The sequence below is a fragment of the Prionailurus viverrinus genome, chromosome E3 (assembly GCF_022837055.1).
Source record: "Prionailurus viverrinus isolate Anna chromosome E3, UM_Priviv_1.0, whole genome shotgun sequence".
NCBI classification, from domain to species: Eukaryota; Metazoa; Chordata; class Mammalia; order Carnivora; family Felidae; genus Prionailurus; species Prionailurus viverrinus.
The window spans coordinates 15,783,793-15,810,308 of record NC_062576.1 but is presented as its reverse complement, the minus strand read 5'-3'; the positions used below and the strand labels follow the sequence as shown (position 1 = coordinate 15,810,308).

The 26,516-nt window shown below is 42.6% G+C and overlaps 1 protein-coding gene across 2 annotated transcripts in view; it reads left to right on the top strand.

Annotated features, from left to right (window-relative positions):
* Positions 1–5,749: 5,749 nt before the first annotated feature.
* Positions 5,750–26,516, top strand: part of TMEM248 (transmembrane protein 248) — a 38,521-nt gene continuing 17,754 nt past the window's right edge. The window contains exon 1 of one of the 2 annotated variants that reach the window (XM_047838742.1): positions 5,750–5,923. In XM_047838742.1, coding sequence (XP_047694698.1) covers positions 5,822–5,923 — 102 coding nt within the window. In that variant the 5' untranslated portion in view covers positions 5,750–5,821. Of the gene's footprint in view, positions 5,924–15,100; positions 15,353–26,516 lie in introns of those variants that run through there. The other variant, XM_047838743.1, reaches the window with a different exon arrangement.

Genomic DNA, 26,516 nt, shown 5'->3' with positions numbered 1-26,516 from the left:
AATGATAAAATTATGGACATGGGGGAAAATTAGTGGCTGCTAGTGGTGAGGGACAGGAGCGGAAGGCAGCCTGAGGGAGTTGCTTTGTGATGGTAGCTCTTGATTTTGTGCTGTCTGTTGGTGATGGTTAAACATCACCAGGGCAACACCCTTGAATAGAGCCAGCTTCAACAGTAAGATGTCTTAGTGGTAGAACGAAGTCTAAGAATGACCGAGGAAGGAGATGTACAACTCCCAGCTGGCTGATTTGCACTCTCCTCCTTGTCACAAGTGATTTCTTTCCACTCCCCAATGGTATACTACAGTATTACCAATTTTTGGTAAACAATTAAAGTAGAACTTCGTCTCACACTATCATGAATATAATTCCTGAGGGATTAAAGAGAACTATAAAGGAGCGCCTGGGAGACTCATTCAATTAAGCATCCGACTTCAGCTCAGGTCATAATCTCACGGTTCATGGGTCCCAGCCCTGTGTCGGACTTTGTGCTGACAGCTCAGAGCCTGGAGCCTGCTTTGGATTCTGTGTCTCCGTCTCTCTCTGCCTCTCCCACACGCATGCTCTGTCTCTCTCTCTCTCTCTCTCTCTCTCTCAAAAATAAACATCAAAAAAAATTTTAAAAGAGAGACAAATATAAAAATATAAAATGGTAAAACAACCAGTGTAAAATATATGTAAATATTCCCTTTACCTTTTGTTGTTCTTAAAATGTTTTCATTTGCAGAATGCATATTCCATAAAGGTGGTTAAGTTGGGGAAGTTCATTCTATGTATAACATCAATTAAATATAAACACTATTAAATGTAAATGGATTATATCCTCCAACTCACGGCATAGAGTGGCTTTCTGGATAAAAAGAAGGTGCTGCCTACAAATTACTCGATTCAGTTTCTTTTTTTTTAATGTTCATTTTTGAGAGACAGAGAGAGACAGAGCATGAGTGGGGAAGGGGCAGAGAGAGAGGGAGACACAGAATCGGGAGCAGGCTCCAGGCTCTGAGCTGTCAGCACAGAGCCTGATGCGGGGCTCGAACTCACAAACGGCGAGATCATGACCCGAGCCGAAGTCGGATGCTTAACCGACTGAGCCACCCAGGCGTCCCTCGATTCAGTTTCAAGGACACACATAGACTCAAAGTGAAAGGATGGGAACAGATATCTCATGCAAATAGAAACCAAAATAGAGACTTATATCATTCAAAATAGACTTTAAGTAACAAGAGGCAAAAAAATTCATTATATAATGATAAAGCGGTAAATTCATCACAAGAATATAACAATATATAATATGTAATATGCATATATATGTATATATGTATATATGCATCCAACATCAGAACATCTAAATATATTAAGCAAATACTAACAGATCTGAAGGGAGACATTGCCAACAATGCAACAATAGTAGGGGTCTTGAAAACACTTTCAGGGTGCTTGCATGGTTCAGTCAGTTGAGCATCTGACTCTTGATTTCAGCTCAGGTCATGATCCCAGGGTCGTGGGATCGAGCACACATTGGGCTCCATGCTGAGTGTGGAGCCTGCTTGGGATTTTCTCCCTCTCTCTCTCTCTCTGCCCCTCTCCCCACTTGTGTGTGCATGCTCTCTCTCTCTAAGTTTTATATATTTATTTTGAAAAGGCGGGGAGGTCAGAGAAAAAATCCCAGGCAGGCTCTGCACCATCAGTGCGGAGCCCAATGTGGGGCTCAAACTCCCAAACCATGAGATCATGACCTGAGCCGAAGTCAGATGCTTAACTGAGCCACCCCGGCGCCTCTCTCCCTCTCTCTCTCTCTCAGTCTCTGAGAGAGAGAGAAAAATTATTTAGCCATAAATAGAATCCTGCCATTTTCAACAACACGGATGGATCTTGAAGGCATTATTCTAACTGAAATAAATCAGATGAAGAGACACAAATATTGTATGATCTCACTTATATGTAGAATATTTTAAAGAAAAATCAACTCCTAGATACAGATGACAGATTGGTGGTTGCCACGGGCAGGGTGGGGAGGGAGGTTGGTGGGAGAAATGGACAAAGGTGGTCAAAGGCACAAACTTCCAGTTATAAGATAGATAAGTCTTGGGGATGTATCGTACAACATGGTGACTATAATTAACAATACCATATTGTATATTTGAAATTTGCTAAGAAAGTAAATCTTTAAGGTTCTCATCAAAAAAGGAAAATAAATTGTAACTATGTGTGGTGATGGATGTTAACTAAACCCATTGTGGTAATCATTTCACAACAGACACATTTATAAAATCATTATATTATGCACCTAAAACTAATACAACATAATGTTAATTATTTCTCACTAAAAATTAAAAGCAAAAAAAAAACCCCTTCTGTGCAGCAAAGGAAACCATCAAGCCAATGAAAACTAACCTATGGAAAGGGAAAAAATATTTGTAAACTATATATCTAATAAGGTGCTAGCTAATAGCCAATATATATAAGATACATACAACCCAACAGCAAAAACAAAAACAAAAAACAAATAATCTGATTTAAAAATGGGCAGAAATCCTGAATAGACATTTTTCCAAAGAAGACATACAAATGACCAATAGATATATGAAAATATGCTCAACATCAGTAAGCATCAGGGAAATGCAAATCAAAACTTCACTGAGATATCACCCCCACATCTGTGGGGATGATTGTAAAAAAAAGATGAGAGATAACAGCATTAGTAAGTATGTGGAGAAAAAGAGAACCTTCGTGCACCGTTGGTGGGAATTTAATTTTTTTTTTTAGCACTTTATTTTATTTTTGAGACAGGGAGAGACAGAGCATGAACAGGGGAGACACAGAATCTGAAACAGGCTCCAGGCTCTGAGCTGGCAGCACAGAGCCCCACGTGGGGCTCAAACTCACGGACTTCGAGATCATGACCTGAGCCGAAGTCGGCTGCTTAACCGACTGAGCCACCCAGGCGCCCCCCGTTGGTGGGAATTTAAACTGGTGCAGTCACTGTGGAAAACACTGTGGAGCTTCCTCAAAAATTAAAAATGCAGTTACTATTCGATCCCGCAATCCCACTTCTGTGTATAGATGTGGAAGGAGACGAAATCACAGTATCTCAAAGAGGTATCTGTACCCCCATGTCCGTTGAAGCATTATTCACAGTAGCCAAAGTTTGGAAACAACCTGTGACTGCTGACAGAGAATAGATACAGAAATGTAAAATTCAGCCATAGGAAAGAGGGAAATCCTGACAACATGGATGGGCATTAATGCTAAACGAAATAAATCAGAGAAAGACAAATACTGTACGATTTCACTTGTGGAATCTGTATGTGGAATCTAAAAAGGCTGAACTCATGGAAACAGAAAGCAAAATTGTGGTTACCAGGGGCTGAGGGGTAGGAAATGGGGACATGTTGGTCAAAGGGTACAAACTTCCAGTTACAAGATGAGTGAAGTTCTGAGGGTCTAATGCACAGCATGGTGACTATAGTGAATAATTACTGTATTACCTACTTGAAAATTGCTAAGAAAGCAGATCTTAGAGGCTCCTGGGTCACTTAGGCAATTGAGCATCCGACTCAATATGGGCTCAAGTCATGGTCCCTGGGTCATGGGATTGAGCCCCACATTGGCTTCCACACTGAGCCTGGAGCCTGCTTAAGATTCTCTCTCTCCCTCTGCCCCTCTCCCTTGCTTGCGTGTGCTCTCTCTCTCTCAAATATTAAATTAAATTAAATTAAATTAAATTAAATTAAATTAAAATCTTAAATGTTCTCACCAAAAAAAAAAAATTAAATTAAAAAGGTAATTGTGTGAGGCCATGGATGTGTTAACTACCCATTTTGTGGTAATCATTTTGCAACATAAGTGTGTATTAAATCATGTTGTACACCTTAAGCTTACCAATGTTATATGTCAATTCTATCACAATAAAGTTGGGGGTGGGGGAAGAAGAAAGACAAATTACCAATACAAATATGAAAGAAAACGGAAGTACTTTTTCAAATAAGAAACTTTAAAACATTTTAACCATTTAAAAATTCACAAACACGGGTGGCTGGGTGGCTCAGTCGGTTGAGTGTTTGACTTCAGCTCAGGTCATGATCTCGTGGATCGTGAGTGTGAGCCCCACACTGGGCTCGCTGCTGTTAGCTCAGACCCCACTTGGGATCCACTACCCCCCTTTCTCTCCCCCTCCCCGCTTGCACTCTCTCAAAAATAAATAAACATTGTTTTAAATGCACAAAGGACATGAACAATTCACCATTTAGACTCACGAATAGACAGCAACAGATGAAAATTTCAACCCCGTTAGTAATCAGAAATGTAAAATAATTTAATAACGTATTTTTTGCCTGTCAAATTGGCAAAGGTGAAATTTTATAACATTTTAGGACTATGAATGTACAGAGAAATGTGCCTCACTGATGGAAGCACAGATTATAAAATTTCCAGATGGCCAATCAGCACGATGTGTCAGAGCCTTAAAAATCTTTTTACTTTTGGGAGCCTGGATGGCTCCATAGATTGAGCAACCAACTCTTGATTTTGGCTCATAATCCCAGGGTTGTGGGATTGATCCCCTCATCAGGCTCCACGCTGAGTGTAGAGCCTGTTTAAGCTTCTCTCTTTTTCTTCTGCCCCTCTACCCTGCTTGCTCACTCTCTTTCCCTCTAAAATGAAAAAATACACGGGCGCCTGGGTGGCTCAGTCGGTTGAGCCTCCGACTTAGGCTCAGGTCATTAATCTCAAGGTTTGTGAGTTCAAGCCCCGCGTCGGGCTCTGTGCTGACAGATCAGAGCCTGGAGCCTGCTTCAGATTCTGTGTCCCCCTCTCTCTCCACCCCACCCCTGATTGTGCTCTGTCTCTCTCTGTCTTTCAAAAATGAATAAACATTAAAAAAATTTTTTTAATAAAAAAATATATTTTTATTTTTGGCACAGTAATCCCATTTCTGGAAAGCTATGCTAAGAAAATCGTAAGAAACACAATAAAAATTTACATTAAAAATAAGGACTACAGAAGTTAAAATTTTCAGTGTTTAAATTGTGTAGGGGGGGATGTTTAAATCAAATAATAATTATGTAGAAAACTATCCTAGCATGATGTGAAGCATAGTTCCAAATTTGTTTTAAAATTCCATGCAATGCTAGAAAAAAAAGAAAAAAATACAGCAAAATCTTTCTTCTTTTAAGTTTACTTATTTATTTTGAGAGAGAGTACACGCACACACCAAGTGGGGGAGGGGCAGAGAGAGAGAGAGAGAGAGAGAGACAGAGAATCTCAAGCAGGCTCCTCACTGTCAGCACAGAGCCCGACTGGGGGCTTGAACTCACGAACCAACCGTGAGATCATGACCTGAGCTGAAACCAAGAAGCCAACGCTTAACCAGCGGAGCCACCCACGTGCTCCAGAAATACAGCAAAATCTTAACGGTAGTTACCATTGGGTTTGGTTATTACAGATGGTTTTAATTTCCTTTTTAATATTTCCTAAAGTTTCCTAACTGTATACAATACAATGGTTGTTTTGTAATCAGAAAAATGCAAAAATTATTCTAAGAGCATAAAAACAAACGCTGTCCAAACCACCACACGACACAGAATTGTAATCGTGCACATTAGCTCTTAAAGAGAGAAGTTTGTCTTAAAAGTGACGCAGCTGATGTCTAAACAGGGTTTCCCAGGCAACCCCTCTGCGGTTGCCAATATAGAATGCCACCTCTGGGGTAGAATCATCCTCCTGGAAGGTTCTGAGGCCTCCTCCTCCTTAAAAGAATAACGAGCTGTTTGCAGGGCTAGGTGTCTGGTTTAAATTCCCTCTATGGAAATACACACCCGCTGAATGGTTTCACTGCCAGAAGAAAAGTGCTACTCCCGTAATAAAAAGTCAGTGAAGCTGAAAGAAATCGAGTTTCTTGGACTTGGGGTGGCAGCTGGAAGATTGGTAAGCATTCTCAAACACGGAGGCATCTCACCTGAGCTCTGAGTCCATGGTCAGAATTCACCTGCAATTCTGATGGTCCCTGCTGCGGAGCGCAGGACAGGTCTGGGAGGGGAAGGAGTCTGGTCGTTTCCTCCTGATTTTGAAAAGTCAGAGGGGGTGGATGGACATGGTCACCGTTTCAAGTGAAGAGTTTCTCTTATCATCTCATAAGTCATAGTGACTCATTCTGAAAGCGCTGTCTTTTTAAAAGTGTGGAGATGAGGACGCCTGGGTGGCTCAGCCGGTTGAATGCCCGTCTCTTGGTTTCAGTTCAGGTCAGGATCTCGGGGTTTCTTGGGTTCAAGCCTTGCCTCAGGCTCGGCCCTGGCAGCGTGGAGCTTGCTCTCTCTCCCTCTCTCTCTCTCTCTCTCTGCCCCTCCCCCACTTGCACTATCTCTGTCTCTTTCAAAATAAGTAAACTTTATTTAGATGAGTCAATCAGTAGCGTGCTGGATTAGGTGGTCTACTGAAGATTCTTCCTTTAAAAATTTTTTTTTCAACATTCATTTATTTTTTGAGAGACAGAGCATAAGCAGGGGAGGGGCAGAGAGAGAAGGGGACAAAGCAGAGTCCAGGCTCTGAGCTGTCAGCACAGAGCCCAGTGCGGGGCTGGAACCCACGAACCGTGAGATCATGACCTGAACCAAAGTCGGGCACTTAAGCGACTGAGCCCCCCGGACGCCCCAAGATTCTTCTTTTCAAGACTGTGTTAAAACTATGCCCTGTATATACTCCAGCCCAGGCTACATAGCATGGTGCTGGAGGGGCTGCAAAAATTCACACGTCCTGGACTCTGCCTTCAGCTTATTCACAATCCAGGAGAAATGAGAAGGTGCAAAAACATGAAAAGTTAAATGGCTCAAGACTTAGCTGAAAGATACAATGAAAGTGACAGGCAACAAATGCCTGTTTAACTGCCTAGTGGAATAATTGCAACATCTTACGTGTATTTAGCCCTTAGGCACTGTGTTAAGTGAGCATTTAAAGATGTATTACCTCTTGACTGTGTCTAAGAAACCTAATTTAGTAGGAATACTAACAGGTAGCATTAATTAGCGCTCGATACATGCCAGGCACTGTGCTAAGTGCCTCACACGGAAGAACTTGTTTAATCTTCTCCAGTAGCCTGCAGGTCAGTCGTGCTAATTGTCCTGAGGCACAAAGAGAAGCTGGTGCGTGGAGATGCCTGGGCATTGCACAAGATCACAGAGCTGAAGTGGGGAGCCAGCATTCGAACCCGGGGAAGACTAGCTCCAGGGCCCCCACTCTTTTTCTTTCTTTTACTTTTTTAGTGTGGTGACAACACTTAACGTAAAATCTATCCTCTTCACAAATATTGGAGTGTGTGTTATTGTTGACTCTAAGTACAGTGCTGCACAGCAGGTATCTAGAACCTTAACTGAAATTTTTGGACTGTTAATTAATAACAGTACGCCCCCCCCCCCCAGCCCCTGGTAACCCCCATCCCAATCTTTGATGTTATGAAATTGGCTATTTTAGATACCTCGTGTAAGTGGAATAATGCCTTATGTCCTAAGGTCCATCCATGTTATCCCATTTTGCGGAATTTCCTTACTTTTTTTTTTTTTTTTGGCCAAGTAGCATTCCACTGTACGAGTATACATTTTCTTTACCCATTCATCTGTCGATGGCCATTTAGGTTTTTCCCATGTCTTAGCGATCGTGAACAATGGTACAATGAACACAGGGGTCCAGATATCTCTTCAAGATCCTGACTTCTAATTCTTTTGGATAATAAACCCAGAAGTGCTGGATCATATGGTAATTCTACAGTTCTATTTTTAATATTTTGAGGAAATGCCATACTATTTTCCATTGCGGCTGTGCCATTTTACGTTCCCACAGAGTTCCCATTTCTCTTTTTTAAAATGTGTTTGTTTTGAGAGACACAGAGAGAGGATGAGCAGGGGAGGGACAGAGTGAAAGGGAGAGAGAGAAACCCAAGCAGGCTCTCCGCTGTCTGCACTGTCAGCACAAAGCCCGATGTGGGGCTCGATCCCACAAACCACGAGATCATGACCTGAGCTGAAATCAAGAGTCGGTCGCTAACGCACTGAGCCACCCAGGCACCCTGAGATTTGAAGAGTTTTTATTAGGGACAAGATGAAAAAGAGGAGAGGATGTTTTCAGTGGGGCATGGCTGTTAGGTCACCAGTTGTTGGGAGATTAGGATAATAGCATCTCAAGCTACAATATTTGATTCACATTTTTTTTTAAATTTTTTTTTTCCAACGTTTTTATTTATTTTTGGGACAGAGAGAGACAGAGCATGAACGGGGGAGGGGCAGAGAGAGAGGGAGACACAGAATCGGAAACAGGCTCCAGGCTCCGAGCCATCAGCCCAGAGCCTGACGCGGGGCTCGAACTCACGGACCGCGAGATCGTGACCTGGCTGAAGTCGGACGCTTAACCGACTGCGCCACCCAGGCGCCCCTGATTCACATTTTAACACATGCTGTCAATTCCTGAGCAGCCATGAATTTCTAGTTGACTGTAGGAGGCAGCAGAATTGCCCTGAGTTTACCACAGCCTGAAGCAGAGGTCAGAAACTATGGCCTGCAGCCAAGTCTGGCCCAGCACTTGCTTTTGTAAATAAGATTTTATTAGACTACAGCCACTCCCATTCATTCTGTGTCTTTCACAGTACATGGCAGAGATGAATAGTTGCGACAGACACTGTATGGTCCATAAAGCTTAAAATATATATATTTTTAGCAGAAAGGTTTGCTGACTTCTGGCCTAATGTATCACAGTGATTGTTATTTTTTCTTCTAAACTTTTATTTTGAGAAGTGTCAAACCTACAGAAATACTGAAAGAATACTATAATGAACATTTGTATGCCCTTCTCCTTGATTCAATACTTAACATTTTGTCACATTTGCTTCCTCTCTCTCTCTCTCAGGTGCGGATATCATAATTCAATACCTCTATTTAGTATATATCTAAATATAGTATATATCTCCTAAGAATAAGGACAATCTTTTACGTAACCACAGGAATTTAACATTGATGCAGTCAGTAGACCATATCCAAATTTTCCCAATCCAGGTTCCTGTGCAGGATTGCTTTTAGTGGTCATGTGTCTTTAGTGGTCTTTAATCTAGAACAATTGCCCAGGTTTATTTCTTTTTTCCTCAGCTTATTAAGGTAAAATTGGCAAATAAAATTATGAGATATTGAAAGTGTACATCATGATGATTTGGTATACATGCATTTGGTATACATGTCTTTCTTGTTTTCATGACATTGATGTACTTGAAGAGTGTGGGATAGGTATTTTCAGAATGTCACTCATCCTGGATTTGCTTGATCACGTCCTGAGGATTATATTCAGGTTTTAGCATTTTGGCAGGAATGCCAAAGAGGTGATGTGTCCTTCTCAGTGCACCCCATCAGGAGACCCAGTGATCATTAGTGCAGCAAAACTCTACCTATGGTGGTAGTCAAACAGGATTGACTTGCTCAAGACCCAAAATGACAGGACTCAAAATGGCAGTGCTTACCTATCTACAGTCTATTCCTGGAAAGGGTACCAGGTAGCAACAGCATGGAAATAAGGAAATCACAGCCAAAGGCTGTCTCACCCTAAGGGTCTGGGACGTCCAGGTGCAAGGTCCTATTACCCACCCCTCTCTTGGTTCAGGAACCAGCTACACTTGCACAGAACACCTTGGAACAGGTACTCTGTTCACATAGAAGATCCAAATGTGCACACGGATTTCAAATGTTTGCAGTCATCTGGGGGGTTGGCATCCATTTAAACAGAGAGCTGATCCATCCACTAATAAATAACATGAGCACAAATGTTTCATACTTGACAATCCTTTTCCTCCCTGATCACTGGCTATCTGTGCTTTGTGGCGTACTTCTGTTGACTGATTAAACTACAATCAACCAATTTTTTATGATGTTTTCCCTTCCAACAAAATCTACCTTTTCTCACGTACCATAATTGGTTCTCCTAGCAGTATAAGTCAGAGGCCTTGTCTCCAGTATTTCATGAGCAAACGTCAAATGCAGACCCAAAGACATAGTCCCGTTACAATTGCTCCCTGTGGTCACACAGACCTCACACCTGGTCATCGGTTGTGAGGACACAGACCACGCGCAGAAGGTCATTAGGTTGGACGTTGTCCACTCGCGTGGTTTTTTTTTTCTTAATGCGGTGAAATATTTCCAACTCACACTGACACTTTTTGGGTGTCCAGTTCATGGTATCGAGTGCATTCGCAATGTCATGCCACTGTCACCACTGCCTGTTTCCAGAACTAATAGAAACTCTATACAATGAAACAATAGCTCCCCATTCCCTGCTTCCCGTGGCCCCCCGATGACCTCTTTTCTACTTTCTATCTCCATGACTTTGCTGCTTCATGTAAGTTAAATCATGTAACATTTGTTCCTTGTGTCTGGTTTGTTTCATTTATCATAATGTTTTCATTTCACATGATGTTGCAGCACGTGTCAGAGTGCCCTTCCTTTCCAAGGTGATATTCTTTCATATGTGTAGGCCAATTTGCCTATTAATCTGTTGGTGAACATCTGGGTTGTTTCCACCTTCTGACTATTACAGATAATGGGGTGATGAACATCGGTGGGTACGCATCGGTTTTAACTCCTGCTTTTTGTTCTTCGTGATGTACACCTAGGATTAGAATTGATGGGCCATATGGTGATTCTATGTCTCACTTTCTGAGGGTCCGCCAAACGGTTGTCTGTAGTGGTCAGGTCACTTGTTGGCTCTTCAAAAAAGAGGAGCTTTGGACACAGTTCTTTGCCCCCAGGACCTTCAGAGTCAAAGCTAAGAGACCATATTTATTCCCTTCCTCTAAGCTTCTCAACCAGCCATGGAGATTTGGTTAGACTTTCCCTTTAACAAGCTATTGGCTCCCTTTCCCCTGGGAGCAATTGCATCTTCTTCCATATATCATCAATTTTAAGCCAGTCTTTTCTCTCTAAAGAAGGCCCTGTGGTTCCCTACCGTGCAAATATACTGCTGGCAGCAACAGGAGATGGGCAGGAGCCTTCTCTTCAGGGGCTCTAACGGGGCTTGTTAGCAGGCCGAGGCAACACTATAAATGTGCTCCATGCCCAGGAGATCTAGAAGAGTTACTTCTCCACCTCTGGCCATTTCACCACCCATTGTTGGTAAAAGACCTTGGGAACCCCACTGGGAGTTGAGTCAAGAGACCCCGGCGTTTTTGTCTGTCTTCTTCCTCCATTATGACTTTTTTTAAAGTTTGTTTATTTTGAGAGAAGAGAGAGTGCACGAGTGGGGTAGGGGCAGAGAGAGCGGGGAGAGAATCCCAAGCGGGCTCTACACTGTCAGCACAGAGCCTGATGCGGGGCTCAAACTCACAAACTTGAGATCATGACCTGAGCTGAAACCAAGAGCTGGATGCTCAACCGACTGAGCCACCCAGGCACCCCGAAATAATATCAATCTTAAGGAAAACTTGCAGGTATTGGACAAAGAACTACTACCTTTGTATTAAAAGTGAGTATTTGGGGTGCCTGGGTGGCGCAGTCGGTTAAGCGTCCGACTTCGGCCAGGTCACGATCTCGCGGTCCGTGGGTTCGAGCCCCGCGTCAGGCTCTGGGCTGATGGCTCAGAGCCTGGAGCCTGTTTCTGATTCTGTGTCTCCCTCTCTCTCTGCCCCTCCCCCGTTCATGCTCTGTCTCTCTCTGTCCCAAAAATAAATAAACGTTGAAAAAAAAAAATAAAATAAAAGTGAGTATTTTAGAATCTAATGCTGTAGGCTCACTGGAACCTTATTTCTTTCTGGAATTTCCCCAAGCCTTTGGATTTTCCATCCGAGGGGCTTTGAGGAGACTTAGATGTGGGATCCCCAGATTTTCATAAAGGTTTTGGTGGCACTTTCTCTCTCAATTTCTTTCTTTTTTGACTTTTAAAACTAGCTGTCTAAAGATTCCCACATGATTAGAGGCTGAATTGTTAGTCCCTTTCTTGTGTTGATTTCCTTTCTTTTGTAAAGTTCTAACTTTTTTGAAAACATCTTTACTGAGATGTAATTCATATACCATGTAATTCACACAATTAAAGTGTATAATTCAATGGTTTTCAGTGCATTCACTGAGTCAACTTTCAAGTGTTTTTCTTGGCCCCAAAAGAAACCCTGTTCCCCTTTAGTTACCACCTCCCACCTTTGGCAACCACGAATTCACTTTCCGTCTCCATGGATTTGCCTCTTCTGGACATTTGATATCAAATGGAATCATATAATATGTGGCCTTTCGTGACAGGCTTCTTTCATTTATCATGATGCTTTGAAGCTTCATTCCCCTTTACGGGTGAATAATGTTCCAAGGTATGGAGGTACCACCTTTTGTTTATCCATTCATCAGTTGATGAACATCTGGGCTGTTTCCACTTTTTTGACTATTTTCGTGTTGACATGCTTTAATCCTCTTGGGTCTCTGGACATGGAATTGCTGGGCTAAAATGTTAACTCTCTGTTTCGATTTTTGAGGAACTGCCAGTTTGTTTTCCAAAGTGGCTGTGCCAGTTTTTTTTTTTTTTTAATCCTCCATGTGGTAGCTGGGATAAAGGATTTGAGGTTGCCTCTTTTACCTTCTCCTGCGGTCTCAATATCAAAGTCATATGTGGTGCTAGTGCTGGCGGGACGCCTTGAGTTACAGTGTTGGTCGTAGCCTGGGTGAGGGGCATCCCATTAGGAAGCTCGATTCTGTCATTTTATAGATAGTTCAATACTGCCTACGCCTGCAGTGTTTTTGCAACTTTAGTATTGGTTGACAACGGAGGGGAAGTGACATTGTCTTTCTCTGGGTAAGCATGATGGATCCTTCTCTTAATCCATTCTAGAAACCTAGGGGCTTCCCTATGAACCATCCCCACAAAGGTATTAGCCAATAGTTGGTGGGCCAAAATCTTCCCCTTTAGTCAGAAGTGTTCAAAGCGGAGACACTGCTCCTCATTCTAAAATTCTCTAAAATTCTCAGGAATCATTTTAACAAAGGTTTATCAGGATGATGTCTGTAATGACCTGGAAAATTTTTCAGTTCCCTCACTGAATAATCCCTTATTTCCCTAGTTTCTTGCCCTCCCTGTCATCTTGCCCAACTTGAATTATCTTCTTTGTTGTCCTAAGTCTCACAGAATTAGCTGACTCATCAAATATTATGGTGCCAGCCAGAGAGGACACAGCTCACCCCAAGGAGATTCTGAACTTAACTTTCATTTTGCTGATGCTCAAAGCAGCAACCACAGATCTGAATTTTTAGCTGACCTGGTATCCGTTTGCAGTTCCCTGCTGGTCCATTTTTCTAGCTCCTGAGGTTCAGATTCTTTCAGTTCCAGATTTCACTGGAATGTTTTACAACTAGTATCTAATTTCAAAGTCTGTGCTACTTCAAACCAAGAGTAACTTGTTCATTTTCATCTCTTTTATCAGAATCACCTTTTTTTTTTTTTTTTCTAGTAATGCCTTAGCCATATTTTGAGCTAAGAATGAGTCAGGGTTTTTTCAGTAAATCCTACATCTGACACCAGCTGCTGAAATGGTTTAACAGGCTTTGGTTGCTAAAGAAAACTCACAGATCCTAACAAATCTACAGTTTATTACAGGACAAAAAATACAATACATCAATAATATTTAAGTAAGGGCTGGAAAGGCGAGGTGCAAGGTTCTATTATCCTTCTTCTGTAAGAGCCCAAACAGATGGCGCTTTCACTCCTGGGGCAGGAACCACCATATGCATGGAACGCTTTAGAGCAGGGAGCCCAAAACTGAGTCTCTGCTGGTTTCTTTTCTAATGTTTTTTCTGGTCACACAGCATAGGCATATTCCTGCTTGTAACTAGCCCCAAATGCAGAGCCCTTTGTCTATTATCAACAAATAATGCTGATAAGCTGACATAAACTACTCTGAAGCTTCTTGAACCCATAAAATACTACTATTAAATCGGTGTGTGTCATACCAACCAGGGGTCAGTGCCCTGCAGGAACTTTGACAAACAGCTCAGGTCCTACCGTGGTTAGCTCTCAAAGCACATAACTTATCTTTGGATAGTGCTTTACAGTTTTACAGAGTGGAGGAATTTAACGAACTGGAACAAGCTGATATTATCACCCCCACCTCAGAAACCAAGTACATGAGGCTCAGAGTGCTTGTGACGTGCTCAAGGTACCTTGAAGTAGCCTGTGTGCCCTCCCCCACTCTATCCTGTTACCACTTAACATGAAGTTTGTGCATCTCTTCCTGTTTTTTTTTTTTTTTTTTTTTTTTTTCTGAATTCCACCAGTCACGTATGCATCTCTAAACAATGCGTTGATTAGCATGTTTGGGGGATTTTATATAATTGAATTATGCTGCAATGTATCCTTTCATGGCTTGCCCCCCCCCCCCCCCCCCCAGCATGTTATGCCCTTAAGGTGAGCCCGGATGTTGTCAAGCTGTTCTGAATAATCTTCGCTGTCGAAATTGTTTATATAAGAATATACTGCCTATTTTTACGTTTGACTGTATGGATGTTTGTTTTCTCTTCAATTCTTAGTGACTACAAATAATGGTGCTATAAATATTCTTTATTATGTCCACTTGCGCAGATGTGCAACTGTTTCTCCGGGGTAATATATTCTCCAGAAAGAAGGCACATCTTCAAGTTTCCTGGACGATGCCAAATTACCTTACAAAGGGATTGTATTAAAATTATACTTTCATGGGCAGTGATTAATGCACGGGCACACACAGACACACACTACACACCTACGTATGCACACACGTTATACTCCTAACCATCACGCACAGCACTAAACACGCACACGGATCCACAAACGCACAGCACACACGGTCTTTACAGAACGCACTGACACGCAGGTCCACCCACGTGCACTAGGCACGGGCACTCACCCCGATGCCAGCCTCACAACACCCCGTTCAAACACAGACACAGAAAGACAGGCCCCGCGCTCCGTGTCAGCACGCACGCAGCCCCGGTACTCGCACGCAAGCCCCCACGTTGCCCAGCCAGGGGGCGTGGTCTCCGCAGCTCGCGACTGAGGAATCTTGTCCCGGCCGCGCCGCCGTCGGACGCCAGGTGTCGGAGGTCACGGCAGCGTTGGCGGTGGCGTTTTTTTCCTACCCGGAAACCACGGCTGCCGGACCCTGAGAGGAGTCTGTGTCGCGGCGGCGTGAGCCGGACTGGCCTCTGGTCCTCGCCTGGGCCCCGTGGAGCCCGAGGCCGCCCCCGGCGCGGCGGGGAGGATGGTCCCGAGCGGCCCCCGGCCCGCCGCGCGCCGCCGCGAGTGATCTCTGAGCGGCCGCGGGCGTCCGCCGAACAGCTGGCCCGGCCGGGCCCGGGGCGCGCCGCTGCCCACCGGGGCGGGGTGAGCCGGGGGCGGGCGGGCCGGGGTCGGGGCTGAGCGCGGGGTCGGGAGGGCGCCGTGCTGGTCGGGAGCGGCCCTTCCGGCCGGGTGTCTTCACCTCCTCTCGGGGCTGCAGCCCCCGCCCCAGCTGGCGGTGGGGGTCGCTCCGTCTTAGCCCAAGCCTGGCCTGCGCCGCTGGCGTGGGCCTGTTTACCCGCCCCCCCGGGTTGGTCCACCCGCATGCCTGGAGCCAGGGTGCCCTGTCGCCCTCGAGATGGCGGGACGTCCCCCGTTCAGACCTGAGGCCTGGATAATTTGGATTTGGCACGGGGAACATTTTGGTAGTTTGCCATTTTTGACTTTGGGTCGTGTTTGCGTTACTTCTCTATTTGCAAATCATGTACATCTCAGGAAGAAGATGGGAGGGATAGACTTAACCTATGTGCAGACACTTGAAATAGTGGTATATTATGTGTCAGGCTTGGTAAATACCGAGAGATAGGGTGGATAATCCTCTTCACTCATATTTTAGTAAAATAAATCGAGGAGTGGCTGCGGGGTAATTTAGAGGCAGGTAGTTCTGTTTCTCTTGATAAACACCATTAGAAATAAAACCAAGCCTATTGTGCTGTTTTGAACTGTGTGAACACCATAACCGGGGAACAGCTGGTGAGGGGGCCTTTGTTGAAGAATACGATGCCTGTAGTTTAGTTCTCAACTAGCAGATTACAGCCCTTATTCAGCGATGAATGGGGAGCTTCTTTGCAGCTTGCTTTAAAGCAGGGAAGATTGTGGCTGCTCCTGAACTGCTACTTTCCTGCCTCAAAGGTGAGCCTCTGTGGGAGGCAGTGGGAGGAAAAATTCCAAGGCTGGAATTTGATTAATTTCATGATGGATATTTAATAACTTTTTTTGTCCCGCTAGCTCTCTGGTTAGCTTGGGGTCTGAGCATTTGTATCCTGTGTGTAGGTGAAATTGCTTGAAGGGTAAGAACACCTTCCAGTTTCCTGATTTAAGGAAAGGAAATAGACCTGTTGTGCAGCTAAGATAGACTTGATGACTGCAAGCTCTTAACTCCCTGGGATAAGGAGGCAGTGTGCTGACTTCCTAGTAAAGGTGGAGGAAGAATTTCTGTGGCCTAATTGAGGTGGGAGGACTAAAAGCCGGACTGCCTGCCACCCACGTCTGGGTACTGAGATCCCCAAATGCTGATTGAGCATCCCAGTGTTAGGGCAGCTGGCAGCTGTTGCACGGAAGAGAGACAAGACCTAAGTGCAAATGCAGTTTCTGCCCGCGGGGAACATACTTAGAGAAAGCAGTAGGCTCATAAAAGTGGCAGGACTGAATGGCCACGTGGAGATAACTATCAGAGGTTTTTGTTATGGTTAGGCTTCATAAAGGAAGTGACCCTTGAGGTGGACCTCAAAAGATCTTGAGCATTTGGGTCAGAATTAACTGGGAAATGAAAAAGCTAGGGGCAGGAGTTGGAACAGCACTCAGACTAGGTAGCTGGGCAGTAGAAACCTGGAAGCAGTGGCAGAGGCAGTCGGTAAGAAGGGTTAAATGCTTTTCTAAGACAGAAAAAGCACTGGCTCCCCAGTCTGGCTTCTGGTAGATTTCTGAGTTCTAAAGAATTGTTTTCATTTGGTGGGTTTCTTTTGTTCTGTTACTCAGACAATGACACAAAGCAGTGCTTAACTTATTTTAAGGACAATGAAAAAGATGCTGATTGTGATTCCTGTCTGGTATTAACAGTCGGGAAATTAAATTTAGTGTCTGCAAGTTGTTTCTGTGCCTGTGTTTAGTTTGTGGGAACTCGGCTCTAGTATGATCTTTGCCACTCTGGCTACTGCCAATTGATGAATGGCAGGCTTTTAAGCCAATTCCTGAGTGTTTTGTTTTCTTAATTTTTAAATGTTTACATATCTATTTATTATTATTTTTAATGTTTATTTATTTTTGAGAGAGAGAGCGCGAGCAGGGGAGGGGCAGAGAGAGAGGGAGACACAGAATTCGAAGCAGGCTCCAGGCTCTGAGCTGTCAGCACAGACCCTGACGTGGGGCTTGAACTCACGAACCATGAGATCATGACCTGAGCTGAAGTCAGACGCTCAAGGGACTGAGCCACCCAGGTGCCCCAGTGTTTATTTTTGAGAGGGAGACAGAATCCAAAGCAGGCTCCAGGCTCGGAGCTGTCAGCACAGAGCCTGACGCAGGGCTTGAATTCATGAACCACAAGATCATGACCTGAGCTGAAGTTGGACACTCAACCAGCTGAGCCACCCAGACATCCCCTGGGTGTTTTTACTGACATCTAGTTCACCGAGATGTGGCTGGTTTCTCTTACACAGTATTGTCGAAGACCTTTGAAGCCATTCAAATAGGATGCCATGTAATTGCTCTGCAACATTATGACTAGTCTCAGGACCTCACTGGCTTCAACCTTAGTCTTTCGTTAAACACTCTCAGGATTGCACCATCTTAACTTTTTGATATTTCTTTTAGACTCTTCTTCCCTTTCTAGCCACTGCTCTGTCTCCTTGTTGTAGACATGCGTCTGAAAAAGAGTGGCCTTTACAGGGGACACAGCATGACATAGTACACGGATGGCCAATCTGCGGGATGTTTTTTGTCAGTAACATGCTGCAGAATCCCATTGCCATGTAAGACAGCCTTTATAAAAGTATTTTACTATGACATTTTAATTAAAATGAAAAAGGTTATGTGGAATTTAGGAAACAAAACAAATGATCATAAGAAAAAAGCAAACCAAGAAATGGACATACCCCTCTGCGAAATACAGATGTTGTGAGGATCATATACAATACACGCAAAACTCCTAAACAGGGTGCCTTTTTCGTAAAGAGTGAGCAGTTATGTTAGATGTTCTTGTTAAGCAACTGCAGAAACATCATGGAAACAAGAGGCAACACGAACAGGATACATCTGGCTTTCAGTTTGGCTGAAGAAGGCAGTATGGGGGAGGGGGCGGGGGGTGTGGAGGAGGACAGCCTCTTGTTAGAGACATTTACAAGGTGGGAACTGCTTGACTGGTAACTGATAGCGGTTTATAGAAGAGAGAGAGAGAGACTCAAGAATGGCTGGCAGTGGTCACTGGGTAGATGGCTGTGTCTTTCATTATGAGGAGGAGCGGCTTTGGTGACTTTGGAGAAGTTTTGACCTTGGCTCAAGGTGCCTGTGGGTCAGCTAAGTAGAGAGCTCCTGTATGTGGATGTTTGGGTCTGGGCACGGGGATAGATACAGAAAATTGCAGGGAGTAAGTGTGTGTGCCTTGAGCAGAGGCCCAGCCGTGAGCTCAGGGGGAGAAGCAGCTCTTAAGAGGGAGAAGGAAGGGGTGGCCAATTAAGCAAAAGGAAAGCCCGGTGACTGATGTCCTGGAGGTGGAAGACATTGTGTCTGTGTCAAATATTGCAGGGAGGGGAGTTAAGGACTGCAATTCTGGCTTGGCTTTACCAACTGAGACCTCACTGGAGACCTGGAAGTTCTCCTGTCTTCATCACTACTAATTTGCCTCTCTGAGGGTCTGTTCTGCTTCATGGTGGGGGACGAAGGATGGTAGCTGCGTGCTTGAGATTGCACAGGTTTCTTTGATATCAGCAGGTGGCCTCATCTCTGCTAAGTGTTGGATAATCTAGTTTCACATCTATTAGTGCTTTTTATTAGGTTCAGGATATTTTTAAAATTTTTACATTCAAAGTGGGCCCTGGGGCACCTGGATGGCTCAGTCAGTTAAGCATTCGACTTCGGCTCAGATCATGGTTTAACGGTTTGGGAGTTTGAGCCCGGCATCGGGCTCTGTGCTGACAGCTCATGGAGCCTGCTTCAGATCCCTTGTCTCCCTTTCTCTCTGTCCCTCCTGTGCATGCTCTCTCTCTCTTTCTCAAAAATAAATAAACATTAAAAACAAAACAAAAAACCCACAATAAACCAAGTGGGCCCCTCTCCCACATCGAGGTGAGTTCCTGCTATTCTTTTAGCACAAGAGCGGTGTATTTCCTGGGGTGGGCACACACAGCAGGCTCTCCAAGCCTCCCCTGGCATTGCCGCCAGCCCCCACCTCCTAGTCACTTTGAAACTTTGAGAAGGACATGACTTTATCGGAGAGTTTTAAGGAATTTCCCATTTGGCCTGAGGTCGAAAATCTAGTTTAAAATGAACGGTGGTTTTGTTGTTCACATAAGGTGAACTTTTTGGTCTGGGTCACAGGTAGTGGTTTAGCAGATCTTAAATTCGAGTTTTAGATTGTAGTTTTAAACTTGGGCAAGTAGCTATGTGGTGTACTTGGAGAAAGGGAGACCCTGTGAAAGGCTCCTTATCTGGCATAATCAGTGTTCATTTCCTTTCTAATAAAATACTATAATCAATTCCAAAATTGCATATTTCAGCTGTCACTGGCCCCTTGGGCAGCCTTCCTCTTTTAGTAGCTCTTTTCTCTGGTTACAAATGTGTCAGTTTCCTCACTTCTGACCCACTGTCTCTTGTCCCTTTCATTTGAAGCCCTGGTGTTCACCTGTTGTCTGTCTCCTCATCCTTGCTCTTCTCTCCTCACCATTTGCTTTCCCCCTGCCAGAGTGTGGTTTTAGAGGTCACCGGTGATCTTGCCAGGTGGAGCATGACTCAAGCTTAGTTTCACTGGAGTATTTTTTAAAGCGCAGAGAGGCTCAGAGATCCTTTCTTTCCTTAATCGTAATACTTAACTCACTTCTCAGTACCTCTTCCTTCTTGAGACACTTGCAGGATACCTCACCATCCTGGGCGCCTTTTTGGCTCATGGTCACTTCCTCCCCTCTGTGGCCTCCACTGGCCTCTCAACCTCTGCCCTAATGGAGGGGCCCATGCCTGTCTGGAGAACTTCTGTGCCCACCTGCCCCGGGAGCACACAGCACTGAGTTGTCTGCAGGAGCCTCACCTAGATCTTGTTTGCTATTCTCGGTTTCTCACAGATCCCTCTGAGTACAGATGACTGCAAGTTAAGCTTTGCCTGTCTTTAGCACCAGGACATGCTAGAGGACTGTCCTGCTTTCTGTTTTTTTTTTTTTTTTCTAGTTTGGTTTAAGAAAGTTCTGGGGGTTTTTTCTCCTATTTCTCACCTTTATTAATGAAGAAAATGAAGAGAATTAATATTTAAGGAAATATTTTGGCCACGAGACCAGCAGGATCTATTGAAGATTATTTACATTTATAAATTTTATTGTTAGAAAGTATTACAAAAGGAATATATATTCATGATGGAAATTTTTTTAAAAAGGAAAAAGATCTATGTAATCTGACCAGCTAGAGGGAACCACCATTGTTTACATTTGAGGGTATGTTATTTGTCTTTTTTTCCCGGATGGGTACTTGTGTGCACCAACTCTCATACTTAAAAAACCTGAATAGCCTCATTCTGTGTATGTTATTTTAGCTGCTGTGTGTTTAATGACCATAGTGTTTTTGCTGGGGATATATCATGCTGTAACCATTTCTCTGCTGTTGTTGGGTATCTAGTTTTTCGTTTTTTACTGTTTTAAACACTCCTGAGATAACTATCTTAGTAGTTAAATCTTTGTTTTCAGTACTTTTTTCTCAGGTGAAGTTTTTAGAAGTTGAACAGCACAGATAAGAGTATGCTGGGTTGTAGTGCTGTTGATATGTGTGGCCAAGTTCATCTCTAGAAAGTTTCACAGCTCTTTTCCTCTTCTCCTCTTCTTTTAAAGTAACTCTGGTGTTTCTCCTTAACTTGTGGGTTGCTCGAGGTAACTCCAGTATAATCTTGGTATTGCCTTTTGCCTACTTAAATTGCCACCCGATGTTTAGTGTTGTCATTCAGTTGGTCTCAGAGCTCTAGGTACTCCGTCAATGGACTTCAGTCACATACTCTCACATGTAACTGCATTTTGGCTGTGTTCTGGGTACCTTAAATCCCTAGACTTTTCCCAAGGGGCAGCTTCACAGCCCTGGTGGTTTCTCTCTTTATCCTTGTGAAAGCCTCTAGTTGGACTTGGGATGAATTTAGGAAAAGGGGCCAGATAGTGTGCTTTCTCTCTATCTACTTTTCTTAACCCCATACAGAACTTAACTTATTCTTTAATTAAAAGTGGCATTTACTATGGTAGAGATCATAGAAATGTTCTTTTAATTCTTTCCAGAGGAAATACATTTGTTTAGCTTTTGTTAATTATTTGAAAATGCTAGTGAACGGTAGGAAAGGAATGTCAAGTTTGTGAAATATTTGACTTTTAATTGTTTTATTAAAAAATAAAGTCTTTCACTTTTAAGTGAATACAGTTGGCCTCCCCTGGAACTTTCTCTAATTAAATTAGCTATATTGATATTTGCTGATTTGTAGGTATTTATGTTGATATATAGATGTTTACATTCTGGTGTGATGTGGTTTTAATGACTGTTAGTTTTCTCTAGAAGTGAACTTATTTTAGATTTTTGTACTTTTCTAGATGTTTTATAATTGTAGTTCCAGGTGGTGAATGGTTCCTATTTATTTTTATATGTGATTCAGATTTTGTCTTTCTCTTAATAAACTGTATAAACATATATAAGAGCTTATTATAACTTTAAATAAACTTATGGAACTCTGATTTACTGTTGATGTTTTTGTTTCTCAATCTTAGGATTCTTAACCTAACTAATGTCATTTTTTGTTTTTATTTTTTAAAAAAAAGACTCAAGTTTTTAAAGGCAGTTTTAGGGTCACAGCAAAATTGAGAGGAAGGTACAGAGATTTCCTGTATAACACTGTCCCACACACATGCATAGCCTCCCCCTTTCAGCATCTCCCACCAGAATGATACATTTGTTATAATTGGTGAACCTCCATCACTGTCATTCAGAGTCCATAATCATACAGAGTATTTTCACTGACCTAAAAATCCTTTGTGCTCCATCTGTTCATCCCTCCCTCCCTCCTGCAGCTTCTGATCCTTTTACTGGCTCCATACTTTTGCCTTTTCCAGAATGTCATATCTTTGGAATCGTAGGGTATGTGGCCTTTTCAGATTGACTTCTTTCATGTAGTAATATGCATTTAAGTTTCCGCCTTGGCTTTCATGGCTTGATAGCTCATTTCTTTTTTAGTACTGAATAATATATTCCACTGTCTGGATATACCACAGTTTATCCATTGCCCTACTGAAAGGTATCTATCTGGGTTGCTTCCAAATTGTGGCAAGTATGAATAATGCTGTTGTGAACCTCCATGCGTAGAGTTTTATGTGACCTAAGTTTTAAACTACTTTGGGCGAATACCAAGCAGTGCACTTGCTGGATATTGTGGTTAAGAGTGTGTTTTAGTTTTGTAGGAAACCACCAAACTTCTAAAGTGGCTGTACCGTTTTGCATTCCTACCAGCAATGAATGAGAGTTTCTGTTGCTCTGCATTCTTGCCAGTGTTTGGCATTGTCAGTGTTCTGGGTTTTGGCCCTTCTAGGAAGGGTAGTGGTATTTCATTGTTGTTTTAATTTGGATTTCCTGATAACCTGTGATGTGGGGCATCTTTTTGTATGCTTATTTGCCATCTGTATGTCTTCCTTGTTGAGGTATGTCTGTCTGTTAAGATCCTTGGCCAGTTTTTTTTTAAATTGTGCTGTTTTCTTATTATTTTAAGAGTTCTTTGTATATTTTGGATAACAGTCCTGTATCGGATATGTCTTTTGCAGTATTTTCTCCCAGTCTGTGCTTGTGTTCTCATTCTGGTAACAGTGTCTTTCATAGAGCAGAAATTCTTAATTTTAGTGAAACCTAGTGTTTTTTTTAAGTTTTTATTTAAATTCTAGTTAGTTAACATGTAGTGTAATGTTAGTTTCAGGTGTACAATTTAGTGATTCAACACTTCCATACAACACCTGGTGCCCATCATAACAAGTGCCCACCTTTATATCCATCACCTAATTTTACCCGTCCTCCCACCCACCTCCCCTCTGGTAACCATCAGTTTGTTCTTAATAATTAAGAGTCTGTTTCTTAGAGCGCCTTGGTGGCTCAGTCGGTTAAGCGTCCAGCTTCGGCTCAGGTTATGATCTCACAGTCCATGGGTTCGAGCCCCACGTCTAGCTCTGTGGTGACACCTCAGAGCCTGGAGCCTGTTTTGGATTCTGTGTCTCCCTCTCTCTCTATCCCTTCCCCACTTGTGCTCTCTCTTCCTCTCTCTCAAATAAATAAACATTAAAAAAAAATTTTTTTTTTAAAGAGTTCTGTTTCTTGCTCTTTGTCCCCTTTGCTTGTTTGTTTTGTTTCTTAAATTCCACATTGGAGTGAAGTCATACGGTATTTGTCTTTCTCTGACTGATTTCACTTAGCATGATACTCTAGCTTCATCTGTGCTTTTACTAATGGCAAAATTTCATTATTTTTTGTGACTGAGTAATATCCCATTTTTTAAAAAAAGTTTATTTATTGGGGCACCTGGGTGGCTCAGTCAGTTAAGTGTCCGACTTCGGCTCAGGCCATGATCTCACCGTCTGTGAGTTCGGGTCCCGGGCCAGGCTCTGTGCTGACCAGTTCAGAGCCTGGAGACTGCTTTGGATTCTTTTGTCTCCATCTCTGTCTCTCTGCTTCCCCCACTCGCGCTCTGTATCTCTCTCCAAAAAAAAAAAAAAAAATTTTTTTTTAGGTTTACTTATTATTTATTAAGAGAGAGAATCCAAAGGATGCTCTGCCCTGTCAGTAAGGAGTCTGACACAGAGCTCAATCCCAAGAACCATGAGATCAGGACCTAAGCCAAAATCAACAGTCAGATGCTTAACTAACTGAGCCACCTAGGCACCCCTGAGTAATATTCCTTGTATGTATATGCTACTTTTTCCATTCATCAGTTTATGGAAACTTCGGCTGTTTCCATAGTTTGGCTGTTGTAGGTAATGCGGCTATAAATATTGGGGTACATGTATCCTTTTGAATCATTATTTTTGTATCATTTGGCTAAATACCTCATAGTGCAATTGCTGGATTATAGGGTAGTTGTATTTTTTAACTTCTTGAGGAACCTCCGTACCGTTTTGTATTGCCACCAACAGTGCAAGAACAGTGTGGTTCCTGTTTATCCACGTCCTTGCCAATACCTGTTGTTTCTTGTGTTTTTGGTTTTAGCCATTCTCAAAATAATTTTCATTAAATTTATTTATTTTGAGAGAGACCGTGAACGCAGGAGTGCGGGAGAGGCAGAGAGAGAGAGGGTAGAGAGAGAATCCCAAGCAGGCACCATGCTGTCAGAGCCTGACATGGGGCTCGAACCCACAAACCATGAGATGACCTGAGCCAAAATCAAGAGTTGGATGCTTAACTGACTGAGCCACCCAGGCACCACCCCCTTTTTAAAAATATTTATTTATTTAATATTTTTAATAACTTTTATTAAGTTACTTGATTTTAGCCATTCTGAAAGGTATGAGGTGATATCTCATTGTAGTTTTTATTTCTCTGATGATCAGTGATGTTGAGCATTAATGAAATCCAGTTTATCAGTTCTTCCTTTCATGGATGTTGCCTTTCGTGTCATATTTAAAAAGTCATCACCAAACTCCAGGTCATCTGGATTTGCTTATATGTTATCTTCTAGGAGTTTTATAGTTTTGCTTTTACATTCAGGTCTGTGATCCATTTTGAGTTCATTTTTGTGAAGGGTATAAGGTTTGTGTCTAGAGTCTTTTTTTTTTTTTTAAAGATTTTATTTTTAAGTCATCTCTGCGCCCACTGTGGAACTCGAACTCACAACCTGGAGATCGAGAGCCGCATGCTCTTCTGACTGAGCCAGCCAGGTTCCCCTAGGTTCATTTTTTTGTATGTGGATGTTCAGTTGTTCCAGCACTATTTGTTAAAGAGATGTGGCTTTGCTTCATTGTATTGCTTTTGCAAAGATCAGTTGCCTACATGTAGGTGGGTTTGTTTCTGAGCTCTCTGTTTTGTTTTGTTTTGTTCCATTGACCAATACTCTAGGGTCTTGATTACTGACAGTAGCTTTATAGTAAGACTTAAAGTCAAGTAGAGTTAGTCTTCCAGTTTTGTTTTTTTTGCTTTAGTATTGTCTATTTTGGTTCTTTTATTTTCCATAGAAACTTTAGAAAAGTTTGTTGATATCCACAAAATAACTTGCTGGGATTTTTTATTGGGATTGTGTTGAATGTATAAGTCAAGTTGGGAAGAACTGACACCTCGACATACTGAGTTTTTCTGTCCACAGATGTGGAATATCTCCATTCAGTTCTTTAGTTTTGTTCATGAGAGTTTTATAGTTTTCCTCGTATTGTACATATTTGTTAGGTTTATACCTAAGTGTTTAATTTTGGGGGGTCTAATATAAGTATTGTGTTTATAATTTCAAATTCAGCTTGTTCTTACTGTTTGTTATATAGGAATGCAGTTGACTTCTGTATATTGGCCTTGTGTCCAGCAATCTTGTTATAGTCACTTTCTAGATTATTATTTTAGTTTATGTCTTAAGTCTGGATTTATTTGATGAATTCTTTAATGAACTTGTGCATTTTAAAACATAGCCTATTTTGTGTCTGAATATTGATTATGGAGAGACAAGTAAGACATTGTATCTGCCGTTGAGGGGCTTACGGATTGGTTCGGAAGATAGATGTATATACACACAGTTGCAGTGAGGTGTTTCAGTTTCTATATGAGAAATTTGCAGAGTATAGTGGGATATAAATGAAAGTAGTCACTTCTTCCTGAGGGGCTGGGTGGGGGGAAGGGCCAGGAAAGGTTCCATAGAGGAGGTAACCCATGAGCTGAGTCTTGGAAGAGGCAGGTGAACTAGTGGAAGGTGGTTCATGAAGGTCAGGAGGACCAGTGGACTCAAAGGCTTGAAACTATAATACTGTCTAATATGTCCTGGGAATTGCAAGCAGTTAGATCGTTGAGAAGTAGGCAAGACCTAGCTTGTGGTGGACTGCCATTCTAAAGAGCTTGGACTTTTATCCTTTGGTCATCGGAGCTCTGAGAGATTTAAGCGGTAACATGACCAGATTTGCATTTGGAAAAATCACTCTCACAGCATGTGAAGGATGGATTATTTGATGCAGATCCAGGTGTGATTCTCAGTGATAGTTATAAGAAAACGATGATGAGGGCTTGAACTAAGGGCCGGTGCCAAGGAGTATGGAAAAGAAGAGGAAGGAAGAGATATTAAAGAAATAGAATCTTTAGCACTTAGTAATTGCTTGGA